General features: G+C 46.7%; 1 protein-coding gene across 4 annotated transcripts in view; it reads left to right on the forward strand.

Moving 5' to 3' along the window:
- The window catches only part of TLDC2 (TBC/LysM-associated domain containing 2), a 514922-nt gene that overhangs the window by 368977 nt on the left and 125875 nt on the right, over positions 1 to 20070 (forward strand). For 3 of the 4 annotated variants that reach the window (XM_069652113.1, XM_069652112.1, XM_069652114.1), the window contains exon 3: positions 4219 to 4371. The exons of the other annotated variant lie outside the window; for it this stretch is intronic. In XM_069652113.1, coding sequence (XP_069508214.1) covers positions 4219 to 4371 — 153 coding nt within the window. The remainder of the gene's footprint in view (positions 1 to 4218; positions 4372 to 20070) is intronic. 4 annotated transcript variants of the gene reach the window in all.

Genomic DNA, 20070 nt, shown 5'->3' on the forward strand with positions numbered 1-20070 from the left:
AGAATCCTGCTTGAATCTGGGGAAGGGGAATTCACCCAGATTACAAGGAGAGACAGTTATCAGGTTGTGAATCTAACTGTTATATTTGATGTATTACCTTATTAAGTTGCTGTATGTATAAGTGTTAAGGACAGAAACCTTTTGTTAGAGTGATTCCTTTTGTTTCTTTTAGGCAGGGAAATCCTCATCAGGGTAGGGATATTGAGGCGTATATCCAACCTTTTGAGTTAATAAAATGGCATCTTTTGAAAAACCTTCATAAAGTTATCCACCTCACATTTCTGACCCCTCACACAGGGGAGTATACCAGGTAATCTGCCAAGATACAATAACTTTTACAAAAAGACTATTACAGAACTTGTTGCTTGAACTGAACTTTTTAGTTCAGCAAGAACTTTGTGAGTTTGCTAAAGAAACCAAGAAGCTGTTAGCTAGAGAAACATTTTGCTATCCTGTTTATGAATGCAGGGGAAGGGAATCACCTTCTGGATCGAAGGGTCCTTACTTCGGAGAACACTTTCATTTGAGTCATTCTGATACTTTTGGTATGGAACACTTTTTCTAACATCAAGTTAAAAGGCAATACCTTGTCCCTTGTGTTGTTTGTTTATAATTGGGAGGGTCAGTATAGGTTGTTTTGGACACGTGGACACATTTTCAGTTACTGATATCCTGACACAGACAGATTCTGAGTTTAAGGTAGGGAAGTTCCTCTTTAGAAATAGGACTAGAGAGGTGTTTTTCCAATACATTTTTGTTTAATAAAAATGTCTTTACGTAAGAACATAAAACCTTTGTGTCCATCTCTCATTTCTGACCCCCCAAATATGGTGTCAGTACTTGGATGCGGAACTGGTTGACACAAACTAGGAACCCACTGACCTCTTTTCTTTCTAATGAAGATTATCATTCAACAGCTGGTAGAAGAGACTTACATACTTGAAATCAATACCGATGACACAGTCCTAAGCATTAAACAAATGATCTTGACAGGATTTGCTTGCCCCGTCCATCACCAAAAACTTCTTTTTCATGGCTGGAACTTGGTAGATACATTTAGGGTGTCGGCTTATAACCTAAAACCCCACAACAAGTTAAGTTTAGTAGTTGGAGCAGATATAGTCCTAACCCCAAGCCCTGCTACAAGAATCAGCCCTTGTCTCAGGAGACCCGCCTGAGTTCTAGTAAAACAGGAAGATTTACCAGGTCCTGATACAGTCCAATACGAACAAGATATTTCTTTTTATTGAGGGAGAAGATCCCAGAGAGAATATCAAGATGGCAACCATAGAAAATCTTTTAGCCCAGCTAACTGCCATTCATGTTCAAGCAGAGGAAAGATTCCAAGCTGTGCTGGATAGAATTTCTGCAACTTTCCAGAGACCCATATTACCACACAGGGTCTTGCAGCCTTATAGAGAAGGGGAAGACCTAGGAATTCTTTTTCAAAATGTTGAACGTTTTGCCAGACAATTTCATTGGGAAGATGAATTAAAAACCTGTTATCTTGCTACCCTACTGAGAGGAGAAATCCAGAACTCATATCAGTTATTGAACCCTTTACAAACAATGCCTTTCGACAAAATTAAACAAAGGTTATTGAAAAAGTGGGCAAAAACAGATATTTTTTATAAACAAAAGCTCCAGAGTATCAAGTTGAACCCCGATGAAAACACCAGTGGATTTAGCAGCCAGAGTGCAAAATACTTTGTCTCTATGGTTAGGAAAAATGTCTCTACCAGAGGTGTTAGAAACACTCGCCATAGAAAAATGTATGAATTCTTTGCTTCCCTATTTACAAAAGGTAGTCCTTCAGTTGAATGAACACAGTTTTACCTTAGCCAGCGAGACTGCTCAAAACATTGCACAAGCCAACCGTCATTTAAATAATCTTTATAAAACTGAAAACAATACCAGCTAAATTTCCCAGTTTCCTCTCCTTTCAGGTAGAGATAAAAACCAAGAGGGTCCTTATAAACACATAGTAAAAGATCCATCCAAAGGAGAAAGGAAGCCTGTGGTAACTAGACAAAGGGGAGAGGTAAGACCTGAAGAGGAATCAATCTTAAGATCCACATCTATAATATGTTTTTTGTGTGTGCAACTAGGACATCTGGCTCGACAATGCCCTTCCAATAAGAAGGAAGAACCTATGCAAATTGGATACATGGTAGGAAAGGATTGGAAAGAGAGATGATTTAAATGAAGGTGAGGTAGAAACAACTAGTCATTTTTTTTCTCTAGCACTCCTTTTAAAACCCATGATTCAGCAGTAGCAAACATGAGTCCCGGTTAGAGCTTTAATTGACTCAGGAAGTAAAAGGACGTCAGTAAGTTAATTTAGTATCATCCAGGGATATGATTAAGGGAACCCTGATCAAGGTCACCTGCGTACAGGCAGATGAGATTCATCATCGAACCCCAGTGATCATTAGGGTTCATGGGGATGACATCGAAATTAATGCCGCTGTTATTCCATGATTACCCGAAAAGACGATAATTGATACTGACTTTCCTAACTTCGAACAGTCCAGAAAAATGCCAACAGAACATCTTTTGCATATTCCCCAAATCACTCATGGAAATAAGAAGGGTTTTCTTCAGAGGGCCCTGTTTGGATGTTAGAGACACAGACTATAAAGAGCCTTTTCCACATATAGAGGAGCCTATTGATTATCACCCAAGGGTTCGCGCTAGAGCGGTAAACTAGGTGTTGAGGGCAAGGGTATGTGATGAATTCAAATGGAGTTACCACGGAATCGCCAGTGGAATCCTCCTCCTATGTGGCCAGGGGACAGCAGCTGCTACCTGATCCTGATCCTGGGCACAGTTATGTGAGAGGGGATCACATGGGAGGAGACAACTACCGGGGAGATGTTATGACTTCATTGGAGGATTCACTGTGTTCCTCCCCTTCCCATGAGAAAGACCCTCTGAACTCAAAGAACTTAATGGCCTATTGTCAGATAACTATTCCCCCCCTGTAGAAGGAGTCAAGAAACCTTTTCATTACATCCTTCTAGTCAGGCCATCACTTGCCACCCAAACGCACACAACACACCTTTGTTTCTTAATATGCCTTCATGTGAAATCCCATTTAAGGATCATGACTCTAAAGGTAACAATGACCTCCACTCCTGAAATACCTTTTTGTGAAAACCCTACGAAGAAACACCTAGGAGTTAAAAGACAAGAGAAAGTTATGGACTTCAACTCCCAGGTACTGGGGCGAGGAGGAGGACAATGCAGTTTGTGCAAGATGACAAGAGCTTGAACTGCAACTTGCAGATTGGTTATTTTTCCACACCTGTAATCAGCGGGGTATTTAAAAATGACAGTCGCATTGAAATGCAGAAAAGGGGAAGTGCAGCAGGCTGTGCAGAAAGGATTGCTGTCATCCACACAAATGCTTTTGAAAGCAGGACTCACTGGAAGGCTGGCGAAGCAGAGAACACTACTGGAGAAGAGAAAGAGAGAGAGAGAGAGAGAGAGAGAGACGCTGTGTGTGAGCGAGGAAGGCAGTGAAGAAGCCTGGAGCAGTGCAGAAGCTCTTAGAGGCTGTGCCGCTTGTTGTTTTGTTTATATGTGTGAGGGTCAGGATAGGTTGTTTTGGACAAAAGGACGACTTTTCAGTTACTAACATCTTGACACAGACAGATTCTTAGTTTTAGTTTTTAGGTAGGGACGTTTCTCTTTAGAAATAGGGCTAGAGAGACATTTTCCAACCCATTTTTGTTTAATAAAAATGTCTTTACTTAAGAACATAAAACCCTTGTGTCCGTCTTTCATTTCTAACCCCTCACAAAGTCCTGTGATGTCCCTTTTTTCTGTTCTTACTCCCTCCCCCTTCCCAACCAAGTTTTATTTGACAACCAACTTCATTGATCACATGGAAAGCACCCAGAAATGGCATAGCCTTGTCTTTATTATGCCTGTGGTGTTGTACTCTATTGAATAAATACAAAAAGAATATTCTTTCCTAGATTTGGGGAATTGCAGTTCCTAGTCATCGTAGCTCATGTTTTAACAGGGACACAATCTTTGTGGACCTCTTCAATAGTTGCGTTAGTTCCTTTACCCGATGAAACACATTTTTAAGACTGTTTTATGCATAAACGTTAAACATTCTATTTTCAAAAAGTATCAAATCTATAGCATTTGCCATAAATTCTAATGACCATTTTATGGAAATTAAAAAATAAATTCAATGCTTTCCAGATTGTTCACCATCTGCCGCCACGGGTCATCGGGTGCAATTGGAAGCTCCTCTACACCACAGCGCAGCATGGCTTCAGCCTCAAGACAATGTACCGCACTATGGATGGGATGAGCTCTCCTGTACTACTGTCTGTAAAGGACACTGATGGGCAGGTTAGTCCATGAATTCCTTCCACATGAGATGGTTTTTTGGTTTGGATAAAAATATATTTTGCACTAAATAAAATGTAAGGTAACTCAAAAAAACATCCAGTACACGTGATTCGAGATTAGTGCTCCATTTTCCATTTGTGGCTCGGAGCACTGTGCCATCTTGTTGGCAGTGCAGTTTATCTTTGCTTGCAGAAGAGAGCATACTGCCATCCCCAGTTCTACTTTTTATTCCCCAGGTCTCAAACAATGTGAGTCTGGCAGGGCTTGGGGTGGGGAATGAAGCTTAGTGGCAAGACTTAGAAGGCTCAAATGGCTGCATTTGATAGTCTTCTAATCTGCCTGATGGATTGTGTAGTGATGTGAAGGTATATCCATAATAAGCGAAGCAGAGGGAATTCCAAAACGTGCACATGTGAAGGCCTTGGTACTTAATGAGTGCGTTATAGTATGTGATTCTTGGGGGCCCCAATTGCGTTGAGTGAGACAGAACACATTCTGGGGCATGAACCTCTGTGAACGCCTTTGTACTTAGTGGGGCAGTCCATCCTGATCAATTCTTGTCCGCTGGTGGCATTGATACTTAATGTTCATTCTGGGACTTGTAGACCTATGGTTGCATCTGCACTGAGTGAGGCAAGTCCCATTTGGGATATGCAGAGCTTTGTTTGTTCATCTGTACTTGGACACAGTGCATTCTGGAACCCATGCTGTGCAGGATCCTCCATTTCGAGTTAGACCGAGCACATCCTGAGACGTGTTTCTATGGGACGGTCCTCCATATGCAGTCCTGTGGGGGGGGATGGGAGGGTGCTTAGTACTTAATCAAGATGCATTCTATGGTACCTGAGTGGTCGAAAGCATTTCCTTGGCCATGCACTCATCTTGGGGCGTATATATTATACATTATAGAGTGCATTTGCAGACAAGTGAGACACTATGCATTCTTTAAAATTGTTTTGCTTCTCATTTGTGTATGGTAATCTTTTTCACAGCCCCAGCACACAATGAAAAGAGAAATGTTACATACTGAAAGGCCATAATTCAAATAACATCCTTCGATATAATATAAATGGCTCTTAATGGCCATTTATTCACAAACGAGCATACATAAAAATACAAGAATGATTAAAAACACGTCAGCGTTGAAACGGCAGCCACAGAACTCCACATCTCAAACCAGAACTGCACTGGAAAGCATCAAAACAGGCAGGCAGAGAGTTTTTTGCGCAACGGGCACAGAAAGCAGTGCATCCACTCTTTCCTTGAAGCTTTTCTCTGTCTGCCTAATCTGGTGCTCTCCATTTTAAACCTCCCACAAATGCAGGATGGCATGTTCCAGAAAGTTCTTACTTTCAAAGTCCACCTGCTGCCAGTTTCCATGGGCCCCCGGCCGGAGTCACCCATGACAACCTCACGAGACAAACCTTTCCCTTTCTCATGAAAGTGCAGAAAAACAGCATAACTTTCTTTCGGCTCTACAGCGTTATCAGGCACCGGCTGGCACATTTATTCAAAACAGTCCTTGAAGCAATGCAAAAGCGAGAAAAACAAGTTTGCTAGTAAAATGCTGGCTGCAAAGAAATAATATGAACCACTTTATGGTTTCACATCACAATGCAGCTTTCACTGAGACCTAAAGAAAATGTGCAGATTCCACTGAGGCTTGTCCATTATGACTCTGGCCGCATCCAGAATGCACTGCACACAGACGTCATGTTTTTTTAGTTAAAAAGCATTACAGAAATGACTCTTGCGTCTGGTGGAGGGTATCTATTCTGGGTTAGTTGGTTGTTTATCACTTGTGACTTTAGTGAGTGAGGGACAGTGTGTTCTGTGACATATAGTTCTCTACGGATATCTGCATGCAGTGAGTCAGGTTGCAATCTGGGAGATCTATTTTACTTTGATGGCTTCTATGCTGGGTCAGAAAGAGCACCTTCTAGAACATCTATTCCGGTAGGGTGTACAGGAAAGTAATGACCCCAAACATAACATATATTATACTTACAAAAAAGTGCAGGTGAACAAGTGGCCACAGGAAGCGCTGTGCTTGCCACTGGAAGGAGCTGTGGGTCCAGTGCTAGCACTCTTTATGTAACAACAAGAGCAATGCAGTTCCAACAGGGCACGCGACCCTGTTATATGCTTGGTAAGCATTGCTGTGTAAGGCAGTGGAAAAACAGGTGAAAATGAGGAGGTAGGGCTAAAGCACAATAAATAGGGCTGTAATTTAAAGAATGAGTAAGGGTGCTGGAAGTTGGTAAGCTGAGCCTGGTTAGAACGAGACGCTCAAAGGGGACCCAGGGAGCTTTAGGGTGGAAGGAGGGTGGAGAGCAAGAGAGACAAGGTAGAAGAACTTTGAGGAGAGGTTGAAAAGAGAGAAAGAAGGAAGGTGGAAGAACGTTGAGGGGAGATTGTAGAGAGAGAAAGGATGAAGGTTGTAGAACTTTGTAATGAGGTTGGAGAGAGCAAGAAGAGGAACTTTGGAGAGAGGTTGGATAGAGAGAAAGGTGAAGAACTTTGAGACGAGTTTGGGGAGGGGTGATGGAAGAGCTTTGGATGTAAATTGAAGAGAGACTGTGGGAAGGTGGAAGAGGTGTCAGAAGAGATTGTACAGAAAAAGGTTGAAAATCTTTAGGGGAGGTTGTAGAGACGGAAAGGAGGTAGGTGGAAGAACATTGGTAGGAGCTTGAGAGAAGAGGGAGGTGGGAGAAGGACCAGAGAAATACTAAATAAGGGGAACACAGATAAGTCAGGGAGGCAGCTGGAGAAGGACCAGAGGATTGGAGTTGGTGTCACAGACAAAGCACATTTCTGCCACTCAATCTTCTCAGTGCAACTCCACTCTAATGGTTCATTTCTTATGTGTCGAACCATGAGAGCATTTGCTCTTATAGATGTGTACTGCCCTCCTATGTCAGTTAGAGTCTCATGTGCCAAGGATAGCCATTCTATATGCAAGGTATAGCCTCCCATGTCAAGGCACTGCCAGCATGTTTAATTATTTGGTGCTTTATAATGAACTTCATGTAAACACAATATCTTAGAGTGCTGGTAGGGCGGGGGTGCTTGACAATTGGAAATTAGGTGAGAAGAAGCCACGGATTATAATAGACTAAAGTGAACCCTTGTAGAAGTCAAGTGTTGCTGAGTGAACCATGGATGTAATTGTATGCACATTTATGGTAAATAGATTTGTGGGAGATGGGTCAAGTGTTTTTTTTTCGTTGTTTGTTTGTTTGTGTGCACTTTGTGCACTTTTCCTCAATATGTTTTTTACCAAATGTATTAAAAAATATGTTACATTGATGTGGGCATGGGGGGTGGACGGTAGGAGTGTGGGCTAGAGGGTGGGTTTGGGGCAGCCCCAATTAAAACAATTTGTTGAAAAACATATAGAGGAAAAGTGCACGAGCAAAGTGCACACAAATAAACTGAAATCATAAAAATAAATGTAGAACTGCTCAGGGAGGGTGGAGGGACCGAGGTGCTTTGGGCTTTAAAGGGATGGTCTAGTAAACATTTTTATTTAAAAAATAGATAGGCCACATAAAAAAAAAAATACTAGCATTCTCCATTTTAAAACTTCCTATGTAAAAAAATGTAGCTGTAGTAAACAAAGTCTACCGCTGGGTGGCTTTCCCTTCATTAGTGCCGGGACTCGGAGGACGCGGACCGGAGACCAGAGCAGGAAAGCTGCAGCTGAATCTCGGTAAGTGCTATTTATTTTTTTTACAAAAAATAAGCACTAGCTGCGGTTTTTTTTCTAAGTTTTCCGGGCTGGAGGAGCCCGGAAAACTTAGAAATAAAACCGCAGCTTTAAAAACGTTGTATTTATTGTGTTGGAAAACGCTGCGGTTTTTCTTTCCAAGTTTCTCAGACTCCTCCGGCTCGGAGGAGCCTGAGAAACTTGGAAAGAAAAACCGCAGCGTTTTCCAACACAACCGCCTGTGTTTCTGCCTGCTGTGGCTATCACTTTGGGTCTCCGGTGCTCCAGCACCGGAGACCCAAAGTGAAAGCCACAGCAGGCAGAAACACACGCGGTTATGTTTACATGCCGCGTAGTGTTTCTACCTGCAGCTGATTTCCCATTTGGGGCTCTCGGGCTCCCCGTGGGGAGCCCGAGAGCCCCAAATGGGAAATGCTAAATGCTGCGTTGTCTGCCTAAATCTGCTTTCCCATTTGGGGCTCTCGGGCTCCCCGTGTGGAGCCCGAGAGCCCCAAATGGGAAAGCAGATTCAGGCAGACACAACGCGGTTGTTTTCCGCAATGCCGCGTTGTGTCTGCCTGAATCTGCTTTCCCATTTGGGGCTCTCGGGCTCCCCGTGGGGAGCCCGAGAGCCCCAAATGGAAAAGCAAATTCAGGCAGACACAACGCGGTTGTGTTGGAAAACGCTGCAGTTTTTCTTTCCGAGTTTCTCAGGCTCCTCTGAGCCGGAGGAGCCTGAGAAACTTGGAAAGAAAAACCGCAGCGTTTTCCAACACAATAACGTTGTATTTATGTTTGTGGTCGCTTCAAAAGCGACCGCAAACATAAATACAACGTTTTTAAAGCTGCAGTTTTATTTCTAAGTTTTCCGGGCTCCTCCAGCCCGGAAAACTTAGAAAAAAAACCGCAGCTAGTGCTTATTTTTTGTAAAAAAAATAAATAGCACTTACCGAGATTCAGCTGCAGCTTTCCTGCTCTGGTCTCCGGTCTGCGTCCTGCGAGTCCCGGCACTAATGAAGGGAAAGCCACCCAGCGGTAGACTTTGTTTACTACAGCTGGCTGGCTTTTCCTTCATTAGTGCCACAAAAGCAAAAGCCAGCACAGGAGGGCCTCCATTTCACAAAATGGCTGCGCCCCTGTGCTTGCTTTTTCGAATTTTGAGCTCGAATAGCTCAAAATTTTACATAGGAAGTTTTAAAACGGAGGATGCTAGTATTTTTTTTTTTATGTGGCCTATCTATTTTTTAAATAAAAAATTTTACTAGACCATCCCTTTAAGTCCGTCTTCCCTACCTTTGACTGCCCCACCAGTGGAATACGAGTTTAAAATGGAAAATAACATGTCTTCTAAATCAGGGGAAAGACGAGCAAAGGAAACCACTAGTTTGAACACCATTGAATCCTCTTTACAGAGAGCCAACATGCAGATTTCCTAAACTGTCTAAATTACCCAAATTGCCTCAAGTCCCGGAGCAACTGGCCATGGATATGAATACAAACAAACACAGAACTACACAGCTCCAACAGGCCCTTGGAGGCACACACAAATCTCCATATTGACCTGCACATATGAATTTCCCTGATACCGCTGACACTTCAGTCGCACTCCAGGGTTTTAGAAGAAACAGCCTTAAAAAACTGCATGTTTCAGTGGGTAATCTAGAACTGTACACTCTAAAGGCACTTTCAACCATTCAGCTTATTGTCTTAAACCTGGCAGAAAGATTCTTTCTGTTGGAAAAACTGTGAGAAACAAAAGCTCCATTGTAGTTGCCCCAAAGAACATCTGGTATTTAGTTCTGTGTCTCCTGAGGGGGCTTGCAGTGAACAGATTGATGTATCTGCTTACCCCATGGATTGCTTTGTTCAACCAACTAATTGTGTGCTAAAGGTTCCTCTTGCCCAAGTAACAGCTCTCCGTGATGTTCTAGTTGTCGTATGCCAGGTATGCGTCACTCCCACCCTGAAGAGTCCGGCTAATTTCAAACTACCTGCAAAGGTACACTCCTGCCCTGAGATGTCTATCCACAGACCTAGCAAAAGAAAAGGGAGAGACCATCAGATCAGGCCGCCAGGGTGGCTTTTGGAAATAATGGATCTTCATCTGCTATTGAGTATATTATGTGAAGGATGTAATGGTTGTTGTGCGGGCTGAGAGTGATCTTCTCCTTCATTTAACCCTTGCTCTTTACCTCAGTCCACTTTCACATTGGGTTATCCCTGCGATTATGTTTTAACCTCAAACAGGAGATCCATTCGATGGGCATGGCTTTGCCCAGCCAGGACTCTTCGTAACGTCAATACTATGCATGCCTTTGCACTTGAGACAGGTCTGACTAAGGACTTCTATAAATACCTGTTATATTTGTATAGCCTTTCAGATTGAAATCCGCTAGACTAAATTGGTTTAATGGTTGGTTTGATAGGTTTAAGTGGCTTGGTCCAAACTTCCTGCCATCATCAGTCAATATGCATCTGAAGATCATATTCACACTCAAAGCTCTGGCTGACTGTTTCTTCCTGACCCGCACTATCAAGTGAGTTCAGTGGCTGCCTCAGCCCCATTGAATCTCTTCTTCTCTGCCTTCCATGTCTTCAACCTTGCAATTGCCCCATGCTCCACAGTGACTCTACTTTCTGCCTTCACTCATTGTGACTCTCTTTGCCATCTACTGTACTGCTGTGCTGCACTTCCTGTGCTTTTCCAAGTCTGCGTTTCCCTAAAAGTAGTTTTTAGCTCTGTCTCCTTCCTGCATTGAAAGTGCCTGTCTGTGTGTAAATCGTCTTTAGCTGTGCCTGTTTGCTGCATGGAACATGCATTTCTGTGTGAAAATCGTTTAGCTGTGCCTGTTTGCTGCAGTGAAAGCTGCATGTTTGCTTACAAATCGTTTTTAGCTTTGCCTATTTGCTGCACTGAAAGCCTACTGTGCCAAGTGGATCAGGTTCAGAACGGTGCTTTGCAGCATACTTGCTGCACTGTGTTTCTTTCTGCTTCAGCAAAAACCCAAACTTGGCTGTGTGCACTTGCTGCATTGTGTTTATTTCTGCCTTAGCTAAAATCAAACTTGGCTGTGTACTTGCTGTTACCATTCTTAAATTCGCTCTTGCTGGGTTATTTTACAAACAGTGTTTGCTGTTGAGTACATCCTGTATTAATGTCCTGCACATCCTATCTTGCCCTTAGTGCCCCCCCTTGTACCCTCTGTCCCCCACCCCCAGTGTTTTTCCCTGCCCCCCCACATCTCCTGTGCCTCAGTACATCAGACTGGTAAGTGTCCTCCTCACAATTGCAGCTAGCTATGTCACTATCGATCTCTCCTATCTTCTCCAACTACTTCTCTATTTCCTACCCCTCTCCTATCACGAAAACCGGCCGGGTGAATCTTAAGAGGGACATACTGAGCTCCGACCATGGCCTTCCTATTGCAGACACCTATGTCACGGCTTCTGCCAGAGAGACTCTCACAGACATCCTCTTTGTCATTACCTCACCCGACCTAGGGACCCGACACATGGTCGCCTTTCTCTCTCCCATTGCCTTTTCTCCCATTAATGGTGGCACCCGCTAGGAGGTCCTCCTTGACCTCTTCGCCATTTCCAGGGTCATCATTAATGTCTATCTGAATGGAACCATCATGGTTCAGGGTCCTCAAACCAACCTTCTTCTCTTTGACAGGCTGCCACCTCACCTCTCAAAACTTACCTCTTCCCCTGAACAGGCTCCATTGGCTGCTGTGCCTTGCTCCTCCTCTGCACAGGATACCTTGCCTAATGTGCCTTCCTCCTCTGCACTGGCTCTGTTGCATGCTGTGCCTTCCTCCTCCTCTCCACTGGCTCCTTTGCCTGCTGTACCTAACTCTTCCTCTACACAGGCACCCCTGCCTTGCCTCACACTCCCGGCTCCCTTGTCGTCCGTGGCCCCTCCGCCATCCTCCACTATCCCTCTGGCTCTCTTGCCACCCTCGGGGGGGTGGGGGGGACCACCGTCCCCTGCGCCCCCCTCCCCCGCGGAAGACATTCAAAGAAGGCAAGCTGCTCCCTATTGCCACGCTTAACTCTCGCTCTGCTGTCAAACACTTTTCTGACACCTGCAACATCCTTCAACGCATGGATCTTGATGTACTTACCATCACAGAGACATGGTTCAAGGACAGCTCTGTCACGAGCTTTGACACACTCCTCCCTGAAGGATACAAGAGCCTCTCTGTGCCCAGGCCCAAGGGGTCAGGAGGGGGGGTGGCGTTGATCTTCCCAGAATAGATACCTGTGTCCATCATCCGCTCAGGCCTACTCCTCCTTCGAATGCATAGTCTGCAGGCTCTTACTCTCTCCTAAATCTTCTCTCCTCATGGCCACCTTCTATCGGCCACCAGGACAGTCCACTCTCTTCCTATTGGAATGGGATGACCTGGCCTCTTCTCTACTCACCTCCTCCTCTCAACTCCTCCTGCTGGGTGACCTCAACATCCATCTGGACTCTCCTGATTCCTCAGGACCTGTCCACAACCTATGCGATTCCCTCTCCCTCTCTGTCTTACCTTCTGGCTCCACGCACACAGCGGGCCGCACTTTGGATGCTCTCATCTCTACCGACATCCTTCTCTATCCATCTCAAGCATGAAAAGAGTGACAGCGACTGCCTTTGCCTCCATCTACTCTCCGCCTCCTACTCCTGTGGCTGACTCTCATCCTGACACAGCCCTCGCTAACTTCAATCTCTCTATCTCTAACACCCTTGACACTCTTGCCCCTGTCATGAGGGTCCAACTGAAGCCTTCCAAAAAGTGTAACACCTGGTACGACTCTGATCTGGCTGCCCTCAAACGCAAGTGTAGGGCAGCTGAGCGGAAATGGAATGCGTCAGGCAGACCCTCTGACAAACTGGCCTGCCGCCTCCTTCAAAGGCAATATCGACTCTGCATCCACACCAAGAAAAGAGTCTTCATTCAAGCCTGCATCTCTGCGACATCAAACAACACGGCCAAACTTTTCAAAGTCTGTAAGGAACTGGCCAATCCGGCAGCAGCCTCCTCTTCTGTCACACCCACCCAGGACCTACCTGGGCCTTGGCTGCACAATTCACCACAAAAACCCAATACATCCGTTCCTCTCTCACTTCCACACCACATCATACACCAACACCTCTGGAGCCTCTTTTGGCCCCTCCACCACTTCTCCACTCCTCTGTCACTCCCATCGCACCCGATGAGGTCGCCAGACAAGTCCGGTCTATGAAGGCCTCATCCAAACAGGTGAACCCCTGCCCCTCCAAAACCATTAAGGACAACATTGACTCTCACTCCAGCCTTGGCTGATCTCGGCAATCTAGATTTTGCCACTGGAGTTTTCCCAACTTCTCTTAAGTACTCCCTTGTGCACCATCGGCTTAAGAAACCCTCTGCCGACCCCTCCATTCCGGCAAACTACCACCCCATCTTTATCACCCCATTCCTGGGCAAACTCCTGGAGAATCTGGCTATCTCTCAGCTCATCCTCCACACTGAATCTGCTGGTTGCCTCATGACCATCAATCTAGCTTTAGAGCATCCAGAGGCATGGAAACTTCTCTTCTGAACACCTGTGAAGACCTGCTCTCAAATCTTGACACCAACACTCCCTCTGTCTTCATTCTTCTTGACCTCTCCTCTGCCTTTGACACAGTAAACCACAACATCCTGATTGCACGTCTGTGTGACACCCTGGGAATCACAGGTCAGGCTCTGGCGTGGTTAACCTCCTTCCTTTCCGACCGCCCATCCAAGGTAGAACTTGGGTCCTTTCTCTCTACTATCACTCTTTCAACCTGCGGCATTCCCCCAGAGTTCTAACCTATCCCCCTGGTTCTTCAATGTCTACATGGCTGACCTGGCACGTGTGATTGCCACATTCATCTCTAACTTCCAGTGTTATGCGGATGACATGCAACTCTACTTCAGGCTACCCTCAGCCACCTCCTCTTCCTCACTCATATCTGACTGTCTGTCTGCAATTCAGTCATGGTGTGCTTCAAACAACCTCTGCCTCAACGTCAGTAAGACTGTGATCGTTTGCATTGTGACTCCTGCTCCCGCTTTCCCACTCTCACTCTGGCCGGCCTCCCTTGGCCCTGCGCTCGCACCCACCCATGAGGCAAAAAACATTGGGGTCATCTTCGACTTCACTCTCTCCTTCTCCACTCACCTTTCAGACACCTCTAAAAAGTCCAACTATCAGCTGCACATCCTCAGAGGTACTCTTCCTTTTGTCACTTTCCCCCAGTAGCTCACTGTCTCCAGAGCCCTGGTTCTCTCAAGGCTGGACTATTGCAACAGCCTATTTCACAAACTCCATGCCTCTGCTTTGCATCCTTTGCAACTCATCCAGAACAGAACCGCAAAACTTATCTTTGGCCTCAAGCCCAGGGATGGATTTCTCTGGCTCTGAAATCCCTCCACTGGCTACCGGTGGCTGCAAGGATCAAGTTCAAAACCCCCTGCACTGCCCACAAGGCTTTCTGGGCAATGATGTGCACTGTCCCTCCCGAGCCCTCCCGAGCCCTCTGCTCATCTACCTCCAACCTTCTGCGAGTGAGCCGGTTCTACAAGCAGAGATTTGGAGGGTGATCCTTATCCTCAGCAGGGTCCTCCTTCTGGAATAGCATCCCTGCCTCTCTCCGTCTTGAGCCTGATCTGCTTAAGTTCTGGAAACTCCTTAAGACATTCCTCTTCTCCTCTTCTCTCTCCCTCTACCCTGCTAACCTTTCTCCTCTCTATCCCTCTCCCCCTCCTTTTCCACACAGCTTACTGACTGACCGCTTGGGTACCTCAGAGTCTCACAGGTCCCTGGCAGACTAGCCAGTCCTCTTGCACTTGCCTCCGGGCCTGCACTTGCCTCATCGCTATTGCACTTGGTCAATGACCCATGGGAATGGCATCTCTCAGCACTTAACCAGTTTCTGACTGACTGGGCGTACTTGGATTCCCCACACCCTGCATTTGTCCTCCACCCTCCCCTCTCCTGTACCGTCTGTGCACTTGCACGACCTGAATGGACCATGCATGAAGATCGTCTATCTATTTTCCCTGTCTCCCCTCCTTGCATGGTGGTGCCTCAATGCACATGGCAAAATTGCAGAATCGTCGTAAAACCTATTTGCTGTTAGCTACACTGTTAATTGTACTATATGCACTTACTCTGCCTGTGCAGACTTGTATCGTTCAGGAATTCAAGGGCTCTGAATTACTGTTTTTCCCCTTGTTCCCTCCCTCCTTGAGCGCTTTGAAACACTTGCCTTGTGTATAGGCGCTTTACAAATAAACATTACCATACCATAGCTCATGCAGAATAGATGAATGTCATTTATTGCTTCATTTCATTTTTCATTTCAAATAACTTTACTTCGATCCTACAGATCATAAAAGTCACATACAAAATCCATCAGTGTCAGCAATTCATTATTCAGGACTAAAAAAATCAGTTGTCAAACAGTTAATTTGCTTTAATCTATTCCTCCATGCCTGGTATACCTAATTCCCCATGCAATGGGTCGCTAATTCACTACTCCCCTCCCCTGCCAGGCACAAATGGAGAGCGTCACTTAGTCTTGTTGTGCAAAATTGCCCAAAAAGAGGAATCAGATTTTTATTTCGAATATGAAGATATTCCGGGCAAAAGAAGATAAAGTGCACTGTCCTTTCAACAATGTTTTGGCAGGGGGCGTGGCCAGCAACAGAACGATGAGGACGTGAGTTCCTGGTGCTCCGGCGGCCGCAGCAAACAGCCTGAATAAATAGCCTGCTACGAGTGGCAAATCTGCCCAAAACGCATATCCTCCTGAAGGTAAGCGCCCCCGGCGCACATGGAGAAAATTGCAGGCCAAAACGCATCGTTCTGAGCAAGTTCGGAGCTGGGGGAAGGAGGTGACGCGATAACAGCATCGCACGATCAAAATGGCCGCGCTCATCGGAGTGAAGCAGGACAGCGGGAAACCGCGCTGAGGGAGATCTGCATCTGTCCCCCCACGGACCGCAAAGCGAATGATCCGTCCGCTGTGCCTGGATAAATCAACGGAGCTGTCGGGCGGCAGCCCCCGTGTGGTTGGCGGAGAGGCTTTGGCTGGTGAGACAAGACGGGCGGGAAACCCACCACACACCCCGGCAAACGAAAGGAAACTGCCCCCCCCGTGTGCGGGTCAGCCTCCGGCCCGCACGACAGAGCCGAGAAGGGGCTGTGCGGGGTGGAGCACAGAGGACTGCTCTGCCGCCGGGGTCGGTGAAGGGGAGCCCGTGATTTGGCTGGTGAGGCAAGGCGAGCGGGACACCCACCACACACCGCACACCGCGGTGAACGAAAGGAAACGGCCCCCCCGTGTGCGGGTCAGCCTCCGGCCCGCACGACAGAGCCGGGAAGGAGCTACGCTGGGTGGAGCACAGAGGACTGCCCTGCCACCAAGGCCGGTGAGGGGAGCCCGTGACATTAAAAGAATCGCCGCCAACCCCACCACAGCAGCCCATACTGAGATATCGACACATTGGCACCCAACATGGGCAAAGACAAATCCAAAAGATTGATATCCCAGGGTAGGATAGATCAATTTACCACGCCGGCAACTAACGGTCAGCCAGAACAAGACCAACCAGACACCATGGCGGGAACGGAGGGCACGATATCACTAAAGGACATCATGGCGGCCATAGCCGACTCGCGCGCCTCCATGGAGCAGAAAATGGATGGCATCAGCATGGACGTTTCCCTCCTGCGACATGACCTCCAGAAGCTGACATCGCGCACCGGTGATGCAGAACAACGCATATCCGGTGCGGAAGATGGAATAAGGAACATAGAACAACAGCTGGCCAGAGTCACAACACGTTTGAAAGCCATGGAGGAGCGAGTGGATGAGAGTGAGGGAAGATCCAGGCGTAATTACGTTAGGATTCTGGGACTGCCGGAAAAAGCAGAAGGCCCACATATTTGGAACAGTGGCTCACAGACATGTTTGAAGAAAACACGTTCTCTAACTTCTTCTCCATTGAACGAGCCCATCGTGTACCGACGGGTCGTCCACTGCCGGGCGCCCCACCTCGTACAGTGATCGCCAAACTATTGAACTATCGTGATCATGATTAACTGATTCAGTCCGCAAGGGCGAAAGGCACTCTCACCTACAATGGATCCAAAATAGCATTCTTCCCAGACTACACCAGGGAAGTGCAGAAGGCTAGACAGTCGTTTGACCCACTGAAAAAACAACTACAATCCCTCAAGGTGAAATTCGGCCTGATGTTCCCTGCCCAACTCAAAATTTACCATGGAGGCACAACAGTCCACTTCACTGACCCCAGAGAGGCGTGGAAATGGGGGGAACAACACATCGAGGGAGACTGGACGACGACGAGGGGCAGCAGAAACAGAACACCCCGTGCCCGGCCAGGTCCTGAACCGCCAGACCAACAACCACCTGCACCAGGAATCGCACCACAGCTGCAGGAATAAGAGCACCGACTCCTGGAATATATGCAAATAGAAACACTCGAGACCCTACTATATGGGGTTTAAGGTACTGTATACTAACTTAATGCTGGACATGTGTACAGAGTAGCCACGAAGAGACACAGAGCCAAGCGGCCAGCCCAGACGGAAGCACCCTTCCCCTGGTATGCCACCCTGAGACATCGCATTGTGGTATGTCCGGAGCCTACACACAGGGATGCAACCCCGAATAGTTTACTTGTTAGCGGGCTCACTCAGCTGTTCTTAGCTGAGGTTTGTTGTTGAAGGTTCGGGCAACAGATGCTTCGAGTTAGAAGGAGTATAGGGTGGGGGATGGGAAGTTTGTTTAACGACAGTTTTGTTAAGAAAAGGGTCCAAAGTTCAAATCCAGAACGCTTTGCCACAACACTACCAGCAAACGACATGTGTACACGGTGCTATGAGCCAATGACTAACCCTCACCCTCTTCATCAAATGGCCTCCACTAACACAGATGTCAGAACCCTACGACTCCTAACCTGGAATGTTAATGGGATGGGAGGTGGAATCAAGAGGCGACTCATTACACAACTCCTAAATCGGCACACACCAGACGTAGCCTTCCTAACTGAGACCCACTTAGCAGGCACTACATGTAACTTATTCAAACACACTAAGTACAGAATTGCAATACACGCTGGGTTCACCACAGGCTCTCGTGGGGTACTTATATTAATACACAAACGTTTGCCCCTGACCATGGCACGGGTGACCCAAGACACTGGCGGCAGGTACACATTTATTACAGGAACACTATGGAACCAGACGATAGCCCAGCTCGGGATCTACTCGCCACCGACACTGATCACCACACTGCTACAGGACATTACACCTCTGATCTCGGGAGATAACTCAGACCTACTGATAATTGGGGGTGACTTCAACGAAGTCATGGAGGTGGAGATGGACCGCTCACACTTAAGAGGAAGAAACCCCACTGTCCGAACCAAACTAGCGGCGTTCACCATAGCAATGGGACTGCGGGATGTGTGGCGTGACCTGCACCCGGACACGAGAGAATACTCCTTCCACTCAGGGGTACACGCCTCTTTATTGCGATTAGATTACTTCTTTCTGCCTGGGCCAGAGATTCACAGAGCTGCAAAGGCAACTCTACTGCCGCGCGGCATATCAGATCACTCTCCCCTGCTAATCGAGCTCAACATGGCTAGACCACGTCCGCCCCCCCCTGGCGCTTAAATAACTACTACCTAGGCCTCCCAGACTTTCTGGAGCAAATACAACAAACGACAAACACATACTTTGAGTTAAACACGGGATCGGTAGATGATCCGGGGATCCTGTGGGAGGCACTCAAACCGGTGCTGAGGGGCGAGATTTTGTAATGGTCTGCTGCACACCGAAAGAAACACCAACAGAAATTAGTAGAAACCGAAGAGCAGGTGACCCAGGCTGAACTAAACCGCCTGGCACTAGACCAACCGGAAACAAATCGAGCATTAACACTTGCCCAAAAACGCTTACAGAACGTGGCGCTAGACAATGCTAGGCAGGCGCATAAGACGATAAGAGCCAGAATATATGAGACCAGTGATAAAGCCGGCAAAATGCTGGCATGGTTAGAAAAACGCTAAATAGGCAGCGGCCAGGTCAGAGCGATAAAATCAGATGGAGCTGAACCCTTACTGACCGACCGAGACATAGCCGAGAGCTTCGCAGCTTACTATACAGAGCTTTACAGGTCACCCACATCGCCTATCAATAGTTCGGTACTAAACGACATAACCCTCCCCACTCTCATCACAGAACAGCAGGCTCTACTTAAGAAAGATATCACAGAAGAGGAACTGATAGCGGCCATTTCGAAACTCCAGACGGGAAAGACACCAGGGCCAAACGGCTTCCCGATTGAGATGTGGCGTAAACTTGGTACGAATGAAATTGCCCCCCACCTACTGCGAATGTTCCTACAGTCCAAGGAGCGAGGATGCCTACCGGCAGACCTCCGGAAAGCCACGATAATAGTGATCCCCAAAGCAGACAAACCGCCAGACCTCTGTAGTTCATATCGACCAATTTCACTTATCAATAGTGAGACCAAAATACTAGTAAAAGTGCTGGCCAACCGCTTACGACAGGTCATCACAACATTAATTCACCCCGACCAGTGCAGATTTATGCCGAAACGGTCGACCCGCATGAACATTCATAGGCTGCATAATGTAATAAAGAATGCGAGGCCCCCTGGTACTTTCAGCGGGCTAAGAGTAAACTGGCCCAAATCAACACTGTTCCCAATAGGCACCACAACTTTTATACCACCAGCCAACTGTCCCTTTCGCTTAGAAACTGAGCAGTTTAAATACCTTGGCATACAAATTACTAACGACTTAAGCAAATATGTGACCAATAATCTCCACCCGATAACAACCAGATTCACAGAAGATATCAGGCACTGGGTCTCTCTCCCATTGACCCTACTAGGAAAGGCAGCATTATTCAAAATGATGGCTCTCCCA

Source organism: Ambystoma mexicanum, chromosome 3p (genome assembly GCF_040938575.1).
Source record: "Ambystoma mexicanum isolate Mex_15411 chromosome 3p, UKY_AmexF1_1, whole genome shotgun sequence".
Taxonomy (NCBI): Eukaryota; Metazoa; Chordata; class Amphibia; order Caudata; family Ambystomatidae; genus Ambystoma; species Ambystoma mexicanum.